At 41.9% G+C, this 21,113-nt stretch overlaps 1 protein-coding gene across 3 annotated transcripts in view; it reads left to right on the top strand.

Annotated features, from left to right (window-relative positions):
• Nucleotides 1-1,261: 1,261 nt before the first annotated feature.
• Nucleotides 1,262-21,113, top strand: part of LOC110980586 (cell adhesion molecule DSCAM-like) — a 65,185-nt gene continuing 45,333 nt past the window's right edge. For 2 of the 3 annotated variants that reach the window (XM_087142428.1, XM_087142427.1), the window contains exons 1-2: nt 1,262-1,950; nt 14,235-14,570. In XM_087142428.1, coding sequence (XP_086998554.1) covers nt 1,830-1,950; nt 14,235-14,570 — 457 coding nt within the window. In that variant the 5' untranslated portion in view covers nt 1,262-1,829. The remainder of the gene's footprint in view (nt 1,951-14,234; nt 14,571-21,113) is intronic. The other variant, XM_022237416.2, reaches the window with a different exon arrangement.

Raw genomic sequence — 21,113 nt, 5'->3', positions numbered from 1 at the left:
CTCATCGTTGATAACGATCTCTGGGACAAAGGACCTTTAATTCCCCAAAAACAAATCCATGCAGGGATGGAAGGGAAACCACACCAACTGCTCGGTGGCAAAGCTAAGGTGTGCGTGTGTGTGTGTGTGGGGGGGGGACTGCCCCCATGGAAACCTTCCCTTTCTCACACCCCTCCGGAAAATTAGAATTTGTTTGGGAGAGCTGTTGCCACGCCATCTTTAGTGCTGATGTGCGTTACTTTAGAGTGGGTATAGACCTATTTAACAAGGTTCTTGAAAAATAAAAGAGTTGTCCATTACACAAACTCGGTGGCGTATCGGGGGGGGGAGCAACTGCCCGGGTGAGAACTCTTGCTTCCTCCTTTGAGAAGAACCTGGCCATGTATAACTGCAACTGCTCATTATTTTGCGTGTAACTGGTGAAATCATCACAGAACGTGCAAACCACTAATATGCAACATTCAAAATATCCACGTTGGCAAAGTTACATCTAAAATTAAATAGGGAATAAAGAGTGAATTTCAATATTTGATTTGAATTTTAGGACAAATTATGAGATTGGGGACGCTTCCAAGAAGAAACAATTTTTTTTAGAGTCATTTGCACTATATGGATATCATTGTGTCTACCCAGTAGTTGTTAATCATTTTACCGTTAATCTGTCGCACCATCTACATAAGAGTCTCCCTGATTGATGAAGAAATGTCTTAAAACAAATTGATCTTTTGAATTTGTTAATAAATTACTTTAATTGCCAATAAACCGCTGATTGATTATTAAAAGACAAGGACGTCCATAATTCTGTTTAGATTTCGTTTTACTTGGAACAATGGACTCCTCGTCAATTTGGCGCCGATTCGTCGTGATGACGTCTCCGAATCTAAAACGTCATCTAACACATTAGAAGTTATACGAAAATGTAATATGTAAACTCAATTTCATGATTAGCATAGAGCTTAACTAATTAAACACGTAGTTTACCTTGGGTTAGGTTTCAATGTTTAATTTATTTGTCTCAGAATTCTGAAATAAAAAGAGACCTCGAATTGTTGGCAAAAATTACCAGGGTAAGGTTAACACACTCTTTTTATGATAGGTTGGCTGAGCGCGTCACTTGTTATGTCACCCGTTAGCCAATCAGATTTGCCCGTGCACGCTTACATATTAATGCACAGAGCCTGGGCACAGGATGGGATTGGAAGTTGCCAGAGAGAATCATTACTTTATGAATTCAGCTTGATAACAATAATAAGCTAGCTGGCTGTGGGCCCACTGTCTGCGTACGCACGCTCGAGCGGAACGGTTCGTGCGCTGATGAAGAGCAGCGCTGCCTCACGAACCGTCATTACACACAAGGCATTTGAAGAATAGGGCACACCTCACTCAACGACTGGAGCCTTTGCATCTTTGTTCCGGTTATCTGCTGCCGACTGGAACGCGCATTATTCTGTTTCCTTATCACCTTGGAAGAAAGTTTCCACCAACGCATTGCTTTATGCTCGATAAGTTTTGGAACTGATGAAAATAATTGCAGGTTATTGTTAATTTTTAGTCAAGGACTGCATTCAACTTTAATACCAATCGGATATATATTTCGCAGCACTACATTCGATTTGGACTTAGGGAAAAAAATTGACCTGATATCCAGGATCATGATAGCGACGCCACCTTCGCAAGCACTTGCTGGATTATCTTAACGGACGGTGGAGAATATATCTCAACTCCCCGGAGACTTTGAAAGGATTTATAATCTCCGTTTGTACTCAGTTTATTTTCTCCGGGGCAAAAGTGGGCACGAATGCGAGGAATGCTCCAATAGTCCTGCCTGGATGCAGTTACGTTCTTTGGATTTGGCTTTACCGTCGCGGACCGCAGCCCTCACCACCGGGATGGGCGTGTGCCGAACCTACGGCCGCCTGCTGTTCGCGGCCGCGCTACTTCTCAGTCTTGGTAAGTGGCTTTTATTTTCATTCGTATCACTTTCGTGTTTGTACAAGGAACAAGTCTCTTTACACTGTCATAACAACACAAGATATCTCTGTGGTCTTTTTCTTGAGATCCACGTATCAATATTAGGAGTCTGTTCCGCTTTCTCTGTCGCTAAATACTCGGGAATAGGCATAAGAAAGAGTAAACTCTACTTCATTATTACATCATTGCAAAGTTAGAAAATAAAATGACAAACTAGGCATGATCAAATTCATTGTCAAAAATTATAACCAGCAAGAAATGAGACGGAGGGGTAAGCCCCCGTCCTGCATGTCCAATCCCCATAGACACAGTCTAGCTTATGGTTACCTGACAATTCCCCCCTAGATTTATGAAAAGAATTCCTACGATTCCAGTAAAACAATGACCAACACAAAGCAGGAGGGGGCTTCTCTGCTCTCCGTCGCATATCTTAACTTCAAATGGTAAAAATAGGTTATCGTAAAATAAACAAGTTTGGATTACAGAAATCTCCACCAGGATAGCATATTGTGAACCCTTTGCAATATTTTTCCGACAGATGCTCCACAGGTACTTTAATTACCATAACGCTGTTTTCACTAGTTTGGGTTGAGAAAAAAACCCTGCTAAAATGACGCAATAATGGATGCGATAGGAATAATATCTGGACGTAATATTAACCGACAAAATACAAAATTATTAAAAAAACAACGTGCAGGTAGTAAGCACCACTGTGAATTGTGGAAGTTAATAACAGTCACAGACGTACAGAGCCTTTATGATACGTTTTCAATGATAAACAGTACGCTGATGAAAACATTGTCGCTGTTGGCTTGCGAATACGGGCTCTTGTCATGCATAGCTCTTCATTTCGAGGAATTCGAAGGACTACATTTCATATGATTCTCGTACATAAGGGTTGTACGAACACATAGAGTGCGCTAGGTTTCTAATGCCCTTACGCTGCTCTGGAATATAACAGAAAAGTTCCAAGACGTAACAAGTAGAGGACTAAAGAAAAAATATGATCTTGAACTTTACAGGTACTGGTATCGTTGTTGACGGTCTGTAGAGAGTTGAAGGTTTGTTTAAAGCAGTATTATATATATGAGGTTTTTTTTTCTCAGCGCAGCTATTGCACTAAAACTCGCCTTCTATAGAGGCTTTGCATGGTAGCCATCTTGCAGGGCAGTTCTTTGTTCCACAGGAGGGGCCTCCTTTGTGCATACCCCATGGAACATAAGCACTGCTGTACAAGATGTTAGCCTCGCATACCTTCTCTCTCTGTATATGCACAGTCTGCATGAGGGTTAAGTGTTGAAGCAAAAGTATAAACGGTTGAATTAAGCTTCCTTAATGTCATTCTTTGAAAACACAAAATAATTTTGTAGGAAGCAAAGCCATTACAGTGAGGACCTACATCATGCTCACCACTGAATGTATTTAATTTTTGTCTTCAACTAGGCCTATGCAAATATTTATACGGATGATTTAAGGCCGGGCCGGTGTGCAGTTTTTACGCGTCAAGAAAAAATGCATTATACTTCCCAAGAGTTTTTGTCAGTCGTGCCGATGTTATTTTCCAGAACACTAAGTTAAATTTTTGTGTCATTGGTCTTAAAGAAAACTGTAATATGGTCTCGTTATGTGGCGGTAATGAACGCCACACCAAAAACATGTCACCGTGACGCCACAATGGTGGAAAACGCTGCAATGCACCCGGGACGCTTGGCGTGGGAGTTCACGATAATTGATACGCCCAAAAGCAGTCGCCACATCGCTCAGCATCCCCCAATAGGCCAAATCCGCTGGGACGAAAATTGGTTTAAATCTAATGCTACAAATTGGATTCAATCTTCTGTGACATTTAAAGGGGACACCTTCCCCGAAGAACGCCAAACCGCTTGGTCACATTAGAGAGAATTGGAACCACATCGGGAATATAATTTTGGGCAGATTTAACATTTCGATCCGTCGGCTCATTGTCCATATGCAAGTAGCTAGTTTGTTAACTACAAATACCAATCATTCCCATCTAGTGTGCTGTTATGAACATAAATACCACCTCGCCTTATTCTACGATGAGCTGCAGACCCTTAATAGTTATCATATGAATATTTCATGATACCACGCCTAAACATAATGGAAATCAATCACCTCTATGACTTAGTGTTATTAAATGTTAATGCCAATTATCTTTCCCAGTTTGAAATTTTGCGCTTTCTTTGTACCTTAACCCTTTTATTCTTCGTGAATCATGCTTAAAGTTACCCGATAACTGATACATCTTTGGGGCTCCCTGAAACCGTTCCCTCGCCTCAGACTGTTTCTTTTCACACTAGAGATTCTAAGCTGTATCTCTCCCTGCATCATGTTCGGTGAACTGGTCCATGGAAATAACAAGTTGCCTTTATCACAGGAACTTTTCATTGCTACAATTGGAATGAATATCTGGCTGCTTCATTCTCTTTTTTAGCGATATTAAAATAAAAACACAGGCATTCCGCATTTCCGTCTTTAGTTGTTATTGTCCCTGATTATTTTTTCAGTTATTCATTAAGTTTTAATGCGACTGACAGCAATGGGTTACAAAAACAGAAAATTTATTTTTTATATTTTAATTGTCAGTTCGTAATGTACAAGTGCGTAAGGTAATGTGCAGGCTTTCTATGGTTGCCAAGTGAGCAACAGAGTTCATGTCGATAGTTAAGGTCTGGTAACATCGCCTACCAGCAAATGTTTGTTTCATTTCAGAAACAGCAATCCAAGGACAAAAATACGGTCCTGGATCCAAGGATTGCCTGACCAAAGAGAAAGAGAGAGAGAGTGAGGGGAATCATTTAAACTAAAGGTCACTGCATAAATAGAGTGGTCATTCCTAAATTTTCCTCTGTGTTTATAAGAAAACCTGTTAAAAGACTCGTTATTCTTGGGCTGTGATCACCATTCTACGCTGGACTTTCCTTCTGACAGTTTGCTAGACTGTTCCTTGACCTTCCTTCTTCCACACATAACCCTAACTCCCCCAAATGCCTCTTTTTAGTTGGGGAGGGGAAATGTTGCGAGGACTTGGGAAGTCCACACGACGTCGACGTCTCCACTGCCTGCCTTGCGTGGACATTTCTTGTTCTCTGGAATGTACACACACGCCATGCCTTCCTGACGACAGTGTCCTTACACACCCAAAGTGCACAATGTAGGCCCGACTGATCAGTGTCGATAATTCACTCTGGTAACCCGACAGCATAATATTTGGTGAACTGATGTCTTATAGTGATTTTTTATTTGAACGCATAATCTCAACTTTGAATCAGCATAACCCAGTTAACAATAAGCCTCTGGTTCGAAGTGTGCCATGTCAATCCAGTCACTTACTAACATAGAAGTGTGAATCAGGTATCGAAGACAAATTAAGTACTTCAAGCAGGGTAGTTACACTGACAGCGACAAAGTTATAACGTTCCGATGTAAATCCGTCATTTTCACATCTTCTCTCAATATCGGTTGATGGCTGGCAAAACAAAAAATGGTTAGAAATACGTTTTGCGGGGAATAAGATGTATACAGAGAGGCAGGGCCACTCTCAGATGAAAACCCTTTGAAGTCTTAATTCTTAAATTAATCAACAGAAGTTATGACTCACGATACATATTAGTCACGTGATAACAGTCATCTGAATATAAAAGAAGTCGATCAGCTCAGAGGGCATGATTAGACCGGTTAGGTAGAGTGGGGTCCAGGAGTAAATCATACTGTTGGATCGATCGTGACTTAGCTGTGTACAGCTAGGAGCAGCTACTGAATAAGCTGGTACGTACTACACGTGGCTAATCAATCGAACCTGTAATGAGATGACGCTGAAGGTGCAATACCCATATATACGTGCATGCAGTATGTTTAATATTACACATAACTTGCGTTGTTGGAGTCGTTTATAGTCCTGCCTCGGTGTCAGCCTTACCGATGTGACATTCGGTCGGCGAAGACCGAAGCCTTAAAGGGTAGCTGCAATGAACTTTTCTTTGACACAATATTCCTGCAAGTTCTGTACTGTACTCTTCCTCAATGTGTGAAAACATTTTACATCCCTATTGGTTGAAAAATGTACTTTTAAAAACTTAAAAAAATCCTGGACAACTGAGGGCGCTGTTGCCGTGGTGTCTTCTAGGGATGACATAGTTCAGTGCAAAGGGTTTTTTTGTGCATATTGTGAACCCAGAATTTAATTATATTGAAAACATTTCTGAGAAAGGGATTGATGCTTGCTCATAGCTATGCATATAAACGACAAAGAAATTAGTAAAGAAGAGAAAATTTGGTTCAGCAAAAGCTACAAGAAAATCAGCACTTTTTTGTGTACAAACCAATGTAACATCGAGATTTCTTCCTGGGATGACAACACAGTTTTCATCATGAATATGGAAATACTAATTAGCCAAAAACCTCAAGAGGCAGTAAAATTCTGTTTGAAATATTGAAACAAAAGTTGAAAATACATTTAACTGAGACATAAAGGTGCCTCGTCAAGGTTTGTATTTAAACAAACTGATTGCAGCTACCCTTTCAGTTTCAAATACAAGAACAAAGGAAAGTAAGAGCCCCAAATAAAACCAAACAAAGATGTATAGTTTAGCTCAAATTGAATTCAAGATAGTTTGTCCTACAATGATCTGTCTAAAAGGTAACGCCTTTTTCTTTTAATCATTGTCTTACGGCTAAACCCCAATTACACATCACGGGGGAAAAGAAGCACACTATTTGTGTGGGTTTGTTGCACTTTTCATCAAATATTTGGCCGTCTGCCAGTGCCCATCAAACATAATGATTCGGTTTCTAAAAGAAACAAATGTGAATGCACATTCCCGAAGGGGCATGCATACTATTTGTATTATTATCATTATTACTATTATTTATTTTCATGTATTCTGTTCTCGTTAATGACCACTGCACGAGCTTTAGAGCCACATATCCATACGTATTCACACTGAAAAAAAAATGCACGAAATCCTTGAATATTTCTGTCCCATGGACCAGAAAAAAAATTATTAAGAGGATCAATTGGTTATCATCCTGTATTAAGTACGCCTGTAGTCCAGACTTGTAAAGAGCACAAGTAGATCTATGAGATTAATCTATAAAAGAAAATGCTATCTCGCATTATCTCGCGAGATTTACGATACTATCCCTGGAGAGTTAGCAAAGCGCTGATGCCAGAGTTACTTTGGCGAGACTAAAGAATGAAAGCGGTATGTGCCCAGGAAATAAATTCACCCCATAACACCCCGCAAAGGAGTCTCACATCTCTGAATGAAACTCGTGAGCATCGGAGAATGTACGGCGAATTGTGTGCCGGAGCACGGCAAAGCCCTTCTCCACGATTAGAAATACTGCTATCTGTTCCGGGGGCTGGAATGTGCAAAATATACACCGCGGTAAATTCAAATAAACAGCCGTAATTACCCCTGCTATTAAAGTTGTCCCAATTATTTCAGCGTTGAATGAGATACGATGTTGAGATCCACTGGACAGGATTTAGGCGGAGATGACTGCCGCTTCCCTACAGCCTGTGGTGATAATTCAACCTTCTGACTTCCAATAAACATACAGCGGGGAATGTGTTTTATTTTACCCTTGTGACCTTTGCTTGGAACGCCAATTCGCGGATGCTGAAGGTAGCGCACTTCAAAGTGTGAATTTCTGAAAAATGTAAACGCGTGCCTGAATATCCGTAATGTAAACTGGCTCTAATGTACCGAGCTGGCTCGAATGGTTTGCGGTAGTAACACTCTGCCGAACCACGGAAGAAGCCTTAAATTTCATGACGGTTGGACTTACACTAAATTTGCATAATGAACTACTTGTAGTTTCTTGGCAAAGCCTTACAGAAAGAAAAAAAATGCATGGTTCTGACTGAGAGTGTAGTTTTAAAATGGGAGGCATAACTGCGATTACTTCTTATGTGTCCATCCCGTTGGACAAAGGCTGGGGGAGAGTCTATTTCTCGATTTTCTCACTAAATTAGTCTTTCATGTGAGTTACACACAATCACAGACAGGCTTAGTCTGGAAGACCATACTGACACGCCCCCTTCCTGCTTGTAGATTCCGTTCAGTGTAAGCATGATGTCCGATGAAGAAACTGTGACTAAATCACATGGCGTAGCAGACGGCTAGACTAGTCCTATGTGAATTGTAGCTACTGTACGATTCATGAATCCCCCCTTCAATCCATGGGTCCAGTGTCAGTTGCGAAATGGGTAGATGCTGGCCAACGTGTGGAATAGTTTTTAAAAATTTGCGTTCTTCCTGATCATTTAAAAAGGGGTTTAATTTTTAATGCGTCTTTCCAATATTTGGAACGTTCATGTTTTGTGAGTTTTGCCTCTTGGTCGCAATGTACTCTCAAAGGTTCGTGGAAAAGTCAAGATGCGGAACCAGAATGAAAAATAAATAAATAATAACAATAAAAGTTATTTGATGAAGTTTATATTTTGCAGTTTTTTCCTCGAATGGCAAAATGTTACATCCTCAATTTACACGGCCATCGGCACAACATTAAGCATGATATATACCATGACCGACTGATGCAGGCAAAAGTGTCACAAATCCGTGCAATTAGGGATAAAATAAACAGACCCGCAACATCTACCGATTAAAATAAATGAGACGGAAATACCCAGCTTGATAATGTGTGCGTGGATAAACGCAAAATTCACTTCGGTCGGGCACTCTGAACTGTAAACACCAAAGGTGATTTGTAGCCGGACGATTGTCCATGAATTCATCACGATGGGACGGTGGGAAGGTCGCTCGTGTAAGGTTGCGTAAGGTCTGTGTATCTTTCGCGCATTCGGAAAGCAATAAACTTGAAGGGCGCTCTTGCAGGAAGTGCTGGTAGAAACTGATTTCAGGGTGGTTTTTCTCTCCAATGGGCGTGTAAAAAAACTTGCTGCATTTGTTAGAGGAGACGATGTTTCCACTGATTGAGTGGTCTCCGAAGATAGTGGTTCCTGCACTGAAACAATCTAGTAAACGCTCTTTGAATCCGAATTGGGCATCAGTGACCCGATGTTGGTCAGAATAGATCCACCGCCACGACAGATTCGCACAGTAGTCCAAGTTCTTTGTTGTTCTCGGAACAGTGTTTTTAGGAGGGTCATTGTTCATCGGGGCACGGCACAAATGTCTAAAGGGCTTTTGACAAAGGAATTCCATTAAATACGCATTGCAGGAAAACAGATTACAGAGGTTTTGCTCATAAAGCCATCCTTGATCCTTGCTCTGAGTAAACTCTTCGACAGCGGCCAGTCAAGGATGTGTCCACAAACAGATGCGTCGAAGATGGCATGGAAATTGCTGAGTGGGGTTCCTTGTTTATAACATTACACGCGATTATGGTTTTATCACTTCGACGGGTGCGAAAAAATTGGCCATGGAGTCGGATTGGCTACCAGACTAAGAAGTGAACAGGAACAGACCCCCCCCCCCCGCACACATAGAAGTGTGTATTTGCCTGCAACTGGGGACCCCCTATTGTTCCTCTTTTGTTTGTACTTTAACGTCTTTAGAAGACCACCCATATGTTTTGTACACAGTTGTCAATCGGGGACCCTCTGTCAATCTCGGACCTTATTGTCCTCTATTGTTGAGGGTCCCCAATTGAATGCAGAAACAAACTCACACACACCCGGAAGCCATGTCCCCCCTGTCTCGTTACACCAACATCAGTGTGTAATACAAGAGTTGGTCAGACTTAATAACAACCTGTCGGGTGCCATATCACAGGTTATTCCTCGTTTGGCTTTATTGCCAGCTATGGACATGAATCTGATATGAAATAATAATGTTTAAAAAAAAACCTTGAAGAACAGCCTCCTAGTTTGTAATCTAAATCTAGAGTTGCAGTTTCTGTGCATGCATCCCTCCCAGTAGGCTGTGTGAAGACCGAAGATACTTGCTGTAACCAATGAGGTTATTAGCTGGGGCAAACATCATGTGGACACCAACTGAAAACCAACATTTCTTCATATTGATATCATTGTATTCATCGTCACTTCCCTCCACTAGCCAAGGTTTGTATTAGGTTTCAAAAAGATGGGCGTGGACTTAATAATTACTGTCTTGAAATTTTCAAAGCCCAAATGCGTGCGCCCTTCGCGAGGAAGTTATTGCCTCCCAGTGTGTCGTCTATTCCTTCAAGTGTCTCTTCAATTCGTTTCACAGCAGGCTAAGTGAAGACTACGTGTGCCACAGCACCCATGCTATGGCAGTGGACGTACAGCCGACTTCGATTGCCTTAGAAGATCTGCCTGGGTGGGTTCTAGCTCAACATTGGTTTGAAGGCGTAACTGACTTGGAACGGTGCCCCGCAAATGTACCAGGGGAGTCGCTCTGAGCTCAAACGCAATTCCCAGAAACAAATTAAGCTGCTCGAGAGGTGGTCTAACTCCCTGTGTCAGACATATCACGCCCTACAGAACACACCACACCAGCAGATATTAAATTGGCCTGGAAACCTGCCTATTTCATGCCATAAAGATAAGGGCACGATCCAGGTACACACAAATGGATAGAATTAATGTACGGTGAGCAGAAAAATGCACGAACACCATGTAGCTTCATCTGTTAGACTTTAAGCAGGGGTGGATTGGAGGAAGCGACTTAAAGTGCCGAGTCGTGGCTTTAAGTAAAAGTATCAGGCGTCAATCAGGATGAAATGCTGATGATGTAAAATGGTGGACTTGAAATACATCATACAATGATTTCCATTTGAAATATGAATCAGGTAAGAGTTTTACCGAGCCTTTGAAAAGATTAATATAAGCCCCACCCACCGTAAGATTCAGGGCGCAGTCTGCAGTTCGCGGGATGCCAAGTTTTTGAGCCAATGAAGTTGGAAAGAAGAGCAGTTGGAGAGCGGTGTGGGAAACTCCTCACGGATCAACTTTAATCACTCCCAGGGCAGCGAGCGCCAACAGTATAAAGGCGGTCAATGATTAACGAGCGAAGGGACTGTGGCGACGCGCCACGGCGGGCCCCATCTACCTCACCCGTTAACTCCTCCGTCGCTGTTAATGTAACCAAGGAGGTTCCTTTCCCTCGATGGTGTAAACCCGGGAATTTTTCGACCCGTGCTTGCAAGTGATTATATTATGAGTAATACCGAGAGATTGGGAGCCACGGGCATCCGGAGCTACTCATGTCTGATGGGGAGAGGGATTGGAAGTCCGTGTCTCCCTCAGCGCCAATATTTGACTAATCAAAACAAATGAAACCCGAATTAGCGGGAATCAACGGAGCATGAATCAAGAGTCATGTTCCCGGTACGCTAATCACAAAATTGCTCATTCTTGTACACAGTCATCAATCTGTAATCAGAAATTAATTTCCAACTTTCAGCGGGGATGGTCTTCGTTTTTCGGAATACCAAAAGACAGACTGAAATTGGGAAACATTAGGGACAGTGCAAAAATGTGCAAGAAACGAGGAGTTTGATTGGTAGAGTTGGGACGCCAAAAAAATTATGCATAGGAGGAGTAGCTTGTCTATTTTTTTCCCAGTGATTTTCTTGTTACCTCGACTATTCAGAAACAAAGCATCCAACCAGCTCACTTGGTGTGCCTCAAAGGGAAACTGTGCATTACGACAATCTCACTGAAAATCTTCCCTGATACTGATCTAATTCCTTCGCCATGCAAAGGAATCGGTTCTCCTGGTGCACTGACTACTGTAAATAAATTTGGACGCGCATAAATTATACAAATAATATGGGTGTGATATATAATCATCTTATGACCCGCAGTTTTGGAGCGTTTTCAGACACACCGTGTATTATTTTAGATAAAGCCTTGTTTTGAAACAGTCTTTACACGATCTCTGAAAATAAAGTGGCAAATGAATTTATGCTTCGGTGTTAGTTTCCTATCCATTAAAATAAATGTATAAATGTATTTTATTGATATATTTTATATTTTTATTATTTATATACTTTAATTTCACAAAGCCAAAACTGCTTATTTATTTTGAATCTTCATATTTGTCGTCCCAAAGCTTAATGTTAAAGATTTTTAATATGTTCAGTAATGTACCTGAATTTAATTGTTAAGCACGCCTGTATTTCTTACACGTTACAGGAATAAATGTGTTCTGTAACTCCCGTGGTGTCGGTGTCATTTGATTTCTCATTAGGCTTGTCATTATTTTATGACTTGTCCCATTCACAGGCATGGATAAATTGGAAAATTAGCCCATTATGTTAGAAATATCCACATGTAGAGTTATTGCCGTAATGGAATGCATTCTTCGAGAATATTGATTCGACAGCGGAAGTTATATCTGATCAGTAAACATCAACGGAGTTTTCCCGCGGTACTCTGGGTGATAAATAGTGTCATAAGCAGGAGAAAAATCAATAATGAAATAGTTCTAAGAAAGATTTGAATGTTACCTGGCAACACTCCTGAATATATTGCAAATAATTTTTTTTTTCATCGATGTTCTTTTGGCTTTGCGCTCAGTATATGGTGGCATGTGTATTCGTTCTTCTGCGTCTCAGTGTAGCAATCCAGTGGGGTATTGTATACCTAGTTAAACTAATAATGTATTGTTTGCCGTTTAGTACTAGAAAACTGTAACTTTACATACAAAGTTGGGGTATATTGATGAAAACAATACAGACAGGATGACCTTTAAATGAACTTGTTTACAGCGAGGTTGAATGTTGGCCTTCAAAATCAATCTCTCTGATAACGTTAGATTGATCATGCAGCAGAACGACGATCGTTGCGTTACAATAAAAATAATATTTGTGGGAGAGAATCTGCATGGTTTCCGACATCTAGCGACCAGAGGGGGGATTTTAGATGCCATCACTACGCGAGTACTACGACATGCTTATACACAGTTCGTGCGTGATGCGTCGTGGCGTAAAGATAAAAACGCAAATGAGATGTGAACGAGTGTTGTGTCCTAGCAATAATGACGTCTCCTTACATTATAAAGCAATTGGAAGTTTACCATGTGGGAAAAAAAACTGCCAAGACCCCTGAATGGCGACAAGTGAAACCTCCTTAGAATTTCACGCTCACGAAATCATACCAAAAAGACTGTCAATAAACAATGGCCTCTTGCCAATACATACATACAAAGCTCAAATGGCAGAACGGACAAACTGGTTGAAAGACTTCACGTGAGATGAGAATCGGTGTATACTTTTCACTACCAGCAAAATGTCTGTGTTCAGCATTGAAATGGCCGGGCCATCACATGGTACACGTACTTACAATACCCGTCCTGTTCCTGGAGGTAATGACCAATAAAAGGTTATTTGTTTGCTATTATAATTCTACCTCAAATTGAACTGTTGGAGTAAGCTACCGGTGAAATATCACGTGTTTTGTGTTGTTTGGAAATGTCTCGTTTATTTAGCAGATTTTAATGGCGCGAACAACTCGTTCTGCTTGAACTCTTTCGAGAATAAAGCGATGTAAAAAGATTGTAGGATGTGGAAACGAAGTTCTGGTTTGAAAAAAGACGCTGTCGGGTGGCTATTATTATCAGAGCAATTTTCGCAACGTCAGTCATTGCCATTGTCATAAAGTGTATTCTTACGGCATGCCTTTGGCGACATTTTCAGTTGATGGGTCTCATAACATTTGGCGTTCATGTGCAGGCGTTGATCGTGAGAGCCTTTACAAAATGCCATTTAGAGGTTGTGATTGCAATGTTTATGGGGATTAAACGACGAAAGGCCGGTTCATACTTCAGGCGAATACAAAAACGAATTCGACGTCACCAAAAAATTCGCCCGAGTTGAAATGGGTTGAACTTTTGCGATTTCGCAACGTGAATGTTTGATCTGACGTCACCATTTTGCGTTCGTGTTCGCTTTCGCGCTGAGTATGAACAGACCTTCGCATGACCGAATTCACACTGCTGGTACTGTTCTTTAGGATATTGCAATGAATATCTGAAGGTCATTGAAAGTGGAGTGTTAACTTGCGGGTATTTCAGGGACTATTTAATAAACCATACCTGTTATTCTGTACCCCAGTCTGCTCACTTTTGTCCTTCTGTATATTATTTTTCTGTGTTTCTTGCCACAGGAAAGGGAAGAAATTAAGATAGGAACTAGTACTTGCAAAATTACCGTTGGAAAGAAACAAGTTGAAAAGTCATGATATTTTTAGGGGCAGTTTGCTTGAACGCTCACTTCATTTATAGTTTTATTGCTGGAATTATTGTGGTCATGTGACTCTGATACCCATTTAATTTTTACACCTATAGTTTGCCTGCCGGTTACTGGAAATACCAATCAGCTTATTGGTCCTCAGTTCGTCGCTGTCCCCCCTCCCCGAGTCGATTTCGCACACAACGGAGGCGCACAGCTGGTGTGCTCAGCATACGGGGAGCCGACGCCTGCTGTCCAATGGGTTCTAGCGGCTGATGACAGTCCCGTCACAGACGTGGCTGGCCTGCGTCTCGTGACCGAGAACGGAACGTTGAGTTTCCCGCCGTTCACCCCTGAGGGCTACGTCAGTGAAGTGCACGAGGCCACCTACAGGTGCATCGCCAGGAATCGTGTGGGTGCCATAAGGAGCCCCAACATCCAAGTGAACGCAGGTGAGTCAAGCACAGTGTAAACGGAACTGTATAAAGGTTGTGGCGCCTGCGCAGAGAGTGCTCTCTTAATGATCTACGTAATATGCTCAGGTAAAAATACAGTAATTTGCGCAGATATTACGCATCTTGATATAGTAACAAAGGCTTTTAGGAAGTCACTAAAGATACGCGTAATGGCCATGAAATTTAGAGGATGGCTAATCACATTTGTAGCATATCTAAATTTCACATAAAAGCGGAAAATTATTCAAGGCAAAAGTGTTCACGAGCAACATAGAAAACCCACATTAAAACGTCCAGTGCGCTAGCACTGGGCCCCAAACCACTTTCTATGTTCTACTGTACTATACAGGCGATTATGACAATGGTGACGTCCAGAAATGTAAATATAGGCCCAGAGAGTGCCTGTGAAATGCGTGAAAATTGGTTAGGAGCCGTCTACTAGCCCTTTACAGTAATAAAACCACTCTGGCAGGCTTTCTCTGCTGGTTACAAGGTCTCGAAAACAAGTGGCGGATATTACCTTCATTAATTAATACTCCATGCAGACATCACGTGCCCCCAGTGTATTGCCTGACTGTGATCCATATTAAGCATTATCAAGGGACTGACAACGGCTTTTTGGGAGAAACAAAAGGATAGGCCAGACAAAGGGCGAGAGGACGGCCGGGCAGAGCGCAGTCGAGCAGGCGCGGGTTACGCGCCAAGCAATAATGCCGCTCTCATTGTTTCTTTCCACAGTCCATTTTTAATTAAAGAGTAGCATTATGTACCCCGCCTCCTGCAATATTCGGTACGACATTCTGCATGCAATTGAAACATGTTTACTTGTCAAAAAACGTAAACCAATTCCAGGTCTCGTACACTAGACGGCTAACAATGTAAAACAGGCGGTATAGAAAAAAAAGACAATAATGCCATGTCTAGAAGATAATGTAACATTGCCCTGAGCAGTCAAGTTGTTTGGGATAACTCCACTTAATTTAAGGGACAAATGGACCAAAGTTAAGGGTGTTGATATTCTTTATAAATAATGACCAAAAAGTTAAGTAAACTCATTTTTCATTTGAGCGCATATTTGAATAGTATATACAAATGTATTAGACCTTTTTGTTTCGCCACTACTACAAAAATAAGAACTGAGACCCTTTTTTACAGTCTTCCTTGTCATTCAGTCTGTATTTTAAAGTAGTGCGCAGTGTCGGGAGGAGAATGAACATTACAAACCGAAATTTTAATATGAAGTGTGTATTTTCTTCTGATTGGATCGAACGGAATCTAATTTACCCGCACAGAGAAACAAGATCGATACCGGACAATGGCTAGCCAGTCCCCCGGAAGAAATTAGCGGGATTGACAAATAATTTTCCACACTTAATTACTATTTTGCCGGTCATTTATTTGTCGTCGGAGGCGGTGTATTATCCGTAAGCGATGCTTGCAATATTTCTGAAGTGTTTTCCTGGTTCGGGAGCCACTGAACTGCCCGCAAAAAAATATAGCATGGGAATATTTTGCCCAACAGCAGACGGAATGGACGTGGGATTGAAATAAAATACTGCATTTTTTTTACTGCCAATCTTTGTTTTCTTGAAGTACCTGGATTGGCAATGCTCGGCTCTTTTCACTGTATTTGCGCTTTGAGATATGGTTGAAAAGACATATTTTGAATAGCGCTTTGACGGGAGTTTTAAATTCAAAATCGTTTCTTGGATTCAAGGATTAGCTTCATATGCAGCCTGTGTGAGTTGACTAGTGAAAGTGAATTCTGAAAACAAAATTCCAGTTCTGGACCGTCAAGGTAATTACAGTCGAATTACCGTATACCTTATTGCGATTAGATTTCTTTTGATAATTTATGTATTCGATTTCCGCGTCAGGATAATTTGAATTCACTCGAGGTAAACAAGTGTAGCGTAAATATTTTGAAAATTTTCAAAGTAGCAAGGAAATATTAGTGGTTTATGTGCCAAGACTGTGTAATAATTATTTCATATTTTTGTCAAAAAGGAGACGCTGTCTAATCTAAAGTGCGTGGAAATAACATTCCCAGTTTCTGTTCAGAGTAATCACCATGGGACATTGAGGCTTTGTCTGTATTCAACTGGCTACGGCTTAGAGCAACAGAGATAACTCTACGAGAATTGGGTACACTAGTCGGAAGCCATAAACAGTTGAACAAAGCCTTTGGCCATTAGCACATACTTTCATGGAAGCCATTGGCATCGGTTATTGCGCTACCATCGACCGTAGCCATTTCATTCACACCTGGCTTTATTTTCTATTAAAGTCTCCCCTAGTTCTCCTATCCGAGCCTGACGGTCCTCGTGAGCACACTGCAAAAGCTCGTGCCTGAAATGGCAAACCGATGTGTACAGAGGATTTCAGGAACATACTTACCTCCTTAGGGAATGATAAGACAAATCCATACAATCACGAGCAAAACGCTCAGTATGATCGTACACATTCACCCTGGAAACATTCTAGTGGTCAGCGGCATTACAATGAGTGGCGTTGAATGCAAGTGATTACACGGTGAGTTGGTTTGACCTCACACAAAAGCAAGACATTATTGAAGGAAAAGGGATGTACGCCACGGATATTGGTGTGAAATCAGGATTACCAAAAGACGTGCAGTTCAAGGCAGCAATACAGCTCTCTCAGAAACCACGTTCCGCCAAGTGGAGCTAATTGAGTAAACGTATACTATTGCGCTTCAGTGAGCATTCTCTAGTGTTGCAGGACGGGGGAGGGGCTCTTCAAGACTAAACATAATCATTTTCAATTCTCAGAATGTTGTCAATGGAAAAGGGGTTGGTGGGAATGGAACAAGGCGTAATTGTTAAAAAAGCTTAGGCCTAATGCACTTACAAGAATATGGACACACATGCATGTTTGACAATAGGCCCAAAGAATTGCATGCTCAGAAATTTCGAAGCATGAAAAAAAATCAAGGTATTTTTTATGTGGATTTCAACCTCGCCCTTTCCCCCAAAATGCAGAATTCAGTCTCGACGTCTGGTTGGAGTCAGTCTGGTTGGATTCAGTCAAGATGTAGTATTTGCTTCCAAGTTCAGAATATGCTAAGTAGATTCATAAGTAGATTCATTCATTCAATGAAAATGAACATGGGTTCTTGACTGAGGTCTAAATTAGGTGATCCGTTTGGCATTGGAATGGTTTTGACCTCAGCACAGAATTCTAAAACTTAGTACACAATACACGAACATTGGAGTCATGAGAATTGATAAGCCTTATCATTAAAGAGATGCCTCCAGCATGGCTTAATGTTGAGCTGAAGATGGGTTCGATAAAAATATGGTCGCAGAGGAAGATACACGTGCGATACGTAATGTTATTGACCGACCTTAGTCAGGCTCCGCTTTCTGTCGACATGAGTGTGACCGGCACCTCACAAAAAATCGACCAGAGCCGCAAATTGCATTCAATTAGCGAACCAGGTGCGGCCCCGCGCATGCGCTGTGCCGCGCGTGACGTCACGTCCTCGTCCTAGTTTAATTAATATCTCCAGCCCGGCACCGTTTCGGCCCCCAAATCAACCCAGCTTCGTCTCAATTAATCATCGACTATATTCCATTGGAGGGTTCCTGAAGCGGGCCCTCTCAGCGAGTGTAATAATAATTTAGAGTCCATGTTATCTTTAATACATGCGGCGATCGCCTTCCCGATTAAAATTAAAAGGCATACCTGGCTCTTAACGCCGGTGAGGCTTTTTTGTCGATACACAAGGTCGTATCAATCGGCACGTAAAACAAGCGTTACAGAGTCTGTGTGCGATTGGTATCGCGGTTGAAATTTGCATATAGACTACTCGCTACAACGAGCTATACTACACAGTTCTTACTCGTGAACGCACACAGATGTACATGTATTGTGTTCCCACGGTGGACCCTGGGAGCGCATGGAGTGCGAGCCGTGAAAAATTCGCGTGGACAGGGGTGTCATTAAAATACGGGGGCTTCTACGATTTCATATGCTTGCCTCGCGGGACTATTAGAGGACAGATTAGCGACCGTCACCGATGGGTCTTGACACGACGGATGGCCGATCTTGTTTGATTAGAATTTGATACATGTTCGCGTGCTAACCTCGGCAGAAAAAAAGCGAGTAGGGCACGGTTCAGCAAGATGGGGAAAAATCCTGCGAGATATGTTTGCAGAGTGAAAGACTTACATTTCACGCAAAAGGACCCTGAAATGCGGTAACTATGGTTTTGGCAGATGTCATTTATAACGCCAACGGGATGCCACCTTTGAGGCTTTCAAATTTTAAGAGCTCGATCGTTGCTCGCAAAAATGCGAAGCTAAGCCCGCTGCCGCGCTCTGCAGTCAGCCATTTGGGTTATTATGACTGGATGATGTGACAGAGCCGTATATCCCTGGTCGTGCTTTGTTCTTAATGAGAATTCGACGAAGTAACGGCTTGGAAATATCTCTAATATCGGGAGGGACAGCTTTCGTCTTGCGAATTGAACTGATGGGCATGTTTCATCTCTAGCAACTCCCATACCGGTGGCTGCAAGCTTCCAAGCCAGGGGCCAATTTCATTTAATTTGCTTAAGCATGAAAAAAACCTTGCTTGACAAATCAGGTATACCAGCCAAAACTCCATGTGATGTATATTGTTTGGGAATGGCACTCCTCTGTCATTTAGTTAGCGCGGCAATCACATAGATTTTGAGCTGGTAACCTTTGTTTTTTTTAAGCATAAGGTTATTTTGCGCTGAAGCGAATTTTGTGCTTAAGCGGGTCTATGAAATTGGCACCAGGTAGGGGAGCTTTCGCCATAAATTGTGAAGGCATGGCTATAATGCACTAGCTCGTGGAACTCAGGGACAGAACCTGCCTCATCATTGACCAAGAAACGGTACTTGGTACACTTGGTAGAAATTACTCCTAGATTCTCTAGCAGGGAGATTTTAACAATTAAGGAGGCCTTCTGGAGAGTGGACACTAATTTGATTTTAGGGGTTATTGCAATGTAGTTTCTGATGATTTTTACTGAAAACTGCTGATGAAGGCGTTACTACATTAATTACTATGACGAGAATTCAGACTTGCGTCAATTGAATATCGGATGTTGTTGGTAATGTAATCTACTTAACATTATCCTCGCTTTGTTCACACCCCGCCAATAAAAAAAAAAATCACCTGCAATTTTCAACTTGCATTTTTGAAGCTAACAATATAGTCTGGGAAAGTTGATTCTCTTGATGATAAAAAGGAAGACTTAACGTGTTGATAATGTCTAATGCAGCAGTTCACTGTGTAGAGTTGCTTACTAACATCTTCGATAACCTGCGTTTAGGGTGGATTCGTCATACCTGTCCGATACATCCCGCTTGTTTCTTTGCCAAGCCTTCGGGAATTTTTTGGCTGACGTTTCGGGGCACTTTTTGATGGTGACCTTGTATCAAACTTTCACAAACTGTTCTTTTGAAAGTTGGAATTTTTGAAATAGGTTGCTGTACTGTAGTGAAAACCACTTGACTTGAACAAAGAAATAAAAAGCGCATTACTAGGCAGTAGCATGAGCTATTAATAACATAAACCACAAAACCCTAAGTCAGATTGGGTTAATACTTTATTTACGCATAATGCATATTGGCATTTCTTCCGGCTTACCAAATTCTTGAAAATCAGCCATTGCATGATTGAGATCCGAAGGGGTGGGGTCAGCCACGGGCTATGAGGTAGAACCCCCGATGCAATTACTAATGTTCGACTGGCTATGTAATCGGCTTTCTCGCAGAAGACCCTTTATTTGAGTTTTGAAAGAGAAAGAGAAAACATTTCCCACGGAACACCTTTTTATTATTAAGTCAAGTATGGAGAAATAAACGGACCAGTGACACCTTTGAGAGACCCAGGGAAAAAGAGTGCCCATTGCTGCTGCGGCCTACTGAAAGTACGACGCAGCGATCCGTGCTCGAACCCCTGCCGATTTTGCCTGCTTGGCTGGCATCGGAAATCGAACACCAGACCGTGAAGGCGCAGGGGGCGTTCCACAGCGCAGGCCGCGGATCAATGGCATACACCCCTCGACATCTACTGCCCCAATCTTGCGCCGTATACTTTTCCTTTTCGAGCTGTGGTGTGGAGGCCCGAGGGCAGGGACGCTGTGACCCCAAGGCGCCCTATGACATCCCCCAATCGATATAGCCAGCTGTTCACGGGCTGTTCTCGGTCAAGTAAAGTTGGCTTTTTTGCTGATGAAGAGGGGGTTGGTTGGTTCAGCAAAGCCACAATCGCCTTTTAAAGAACCAGGCTATATTGGGGTCTTTGATAAGGCAACCCTGTGCAAGGTAGACAAAGTGAGAGGGCGTGACACATAGAGCAACAGGTGCTAAACATAGCCTACGTAGAAATAATACCGGAGGCCACTGATACACGAGCAGGGCCCCTGTAAAGGAGGGGACTCCTTCAAGGAAATTAGTACCAGGATCGATCTCAGTAATACTGCTAAGTATGTTCCAGCACCAACAGAGCACTTTGGTAATTGAATTTTTGAATCACTGAGGCT

Source organism: Acanthaster planci, linkage group LG10, assembly GCF_054643075.1.
Source record: "Acanthaster planci isolate LZ-2023a linkage group LG10, COTS_SCS, whole genome shotgun sequence".
NCBI lineage: Eukaryota > Metazoa > Echinodermata > Asteroidea > Valvatida > Acanthasteridae > Acanthaster > Acanthaster planci.
The sequence above is the reverse complement of the archived record's forward strand: the minus strand, read 5'-3'. Positions and strand labels throughout refer to the sequence as shown.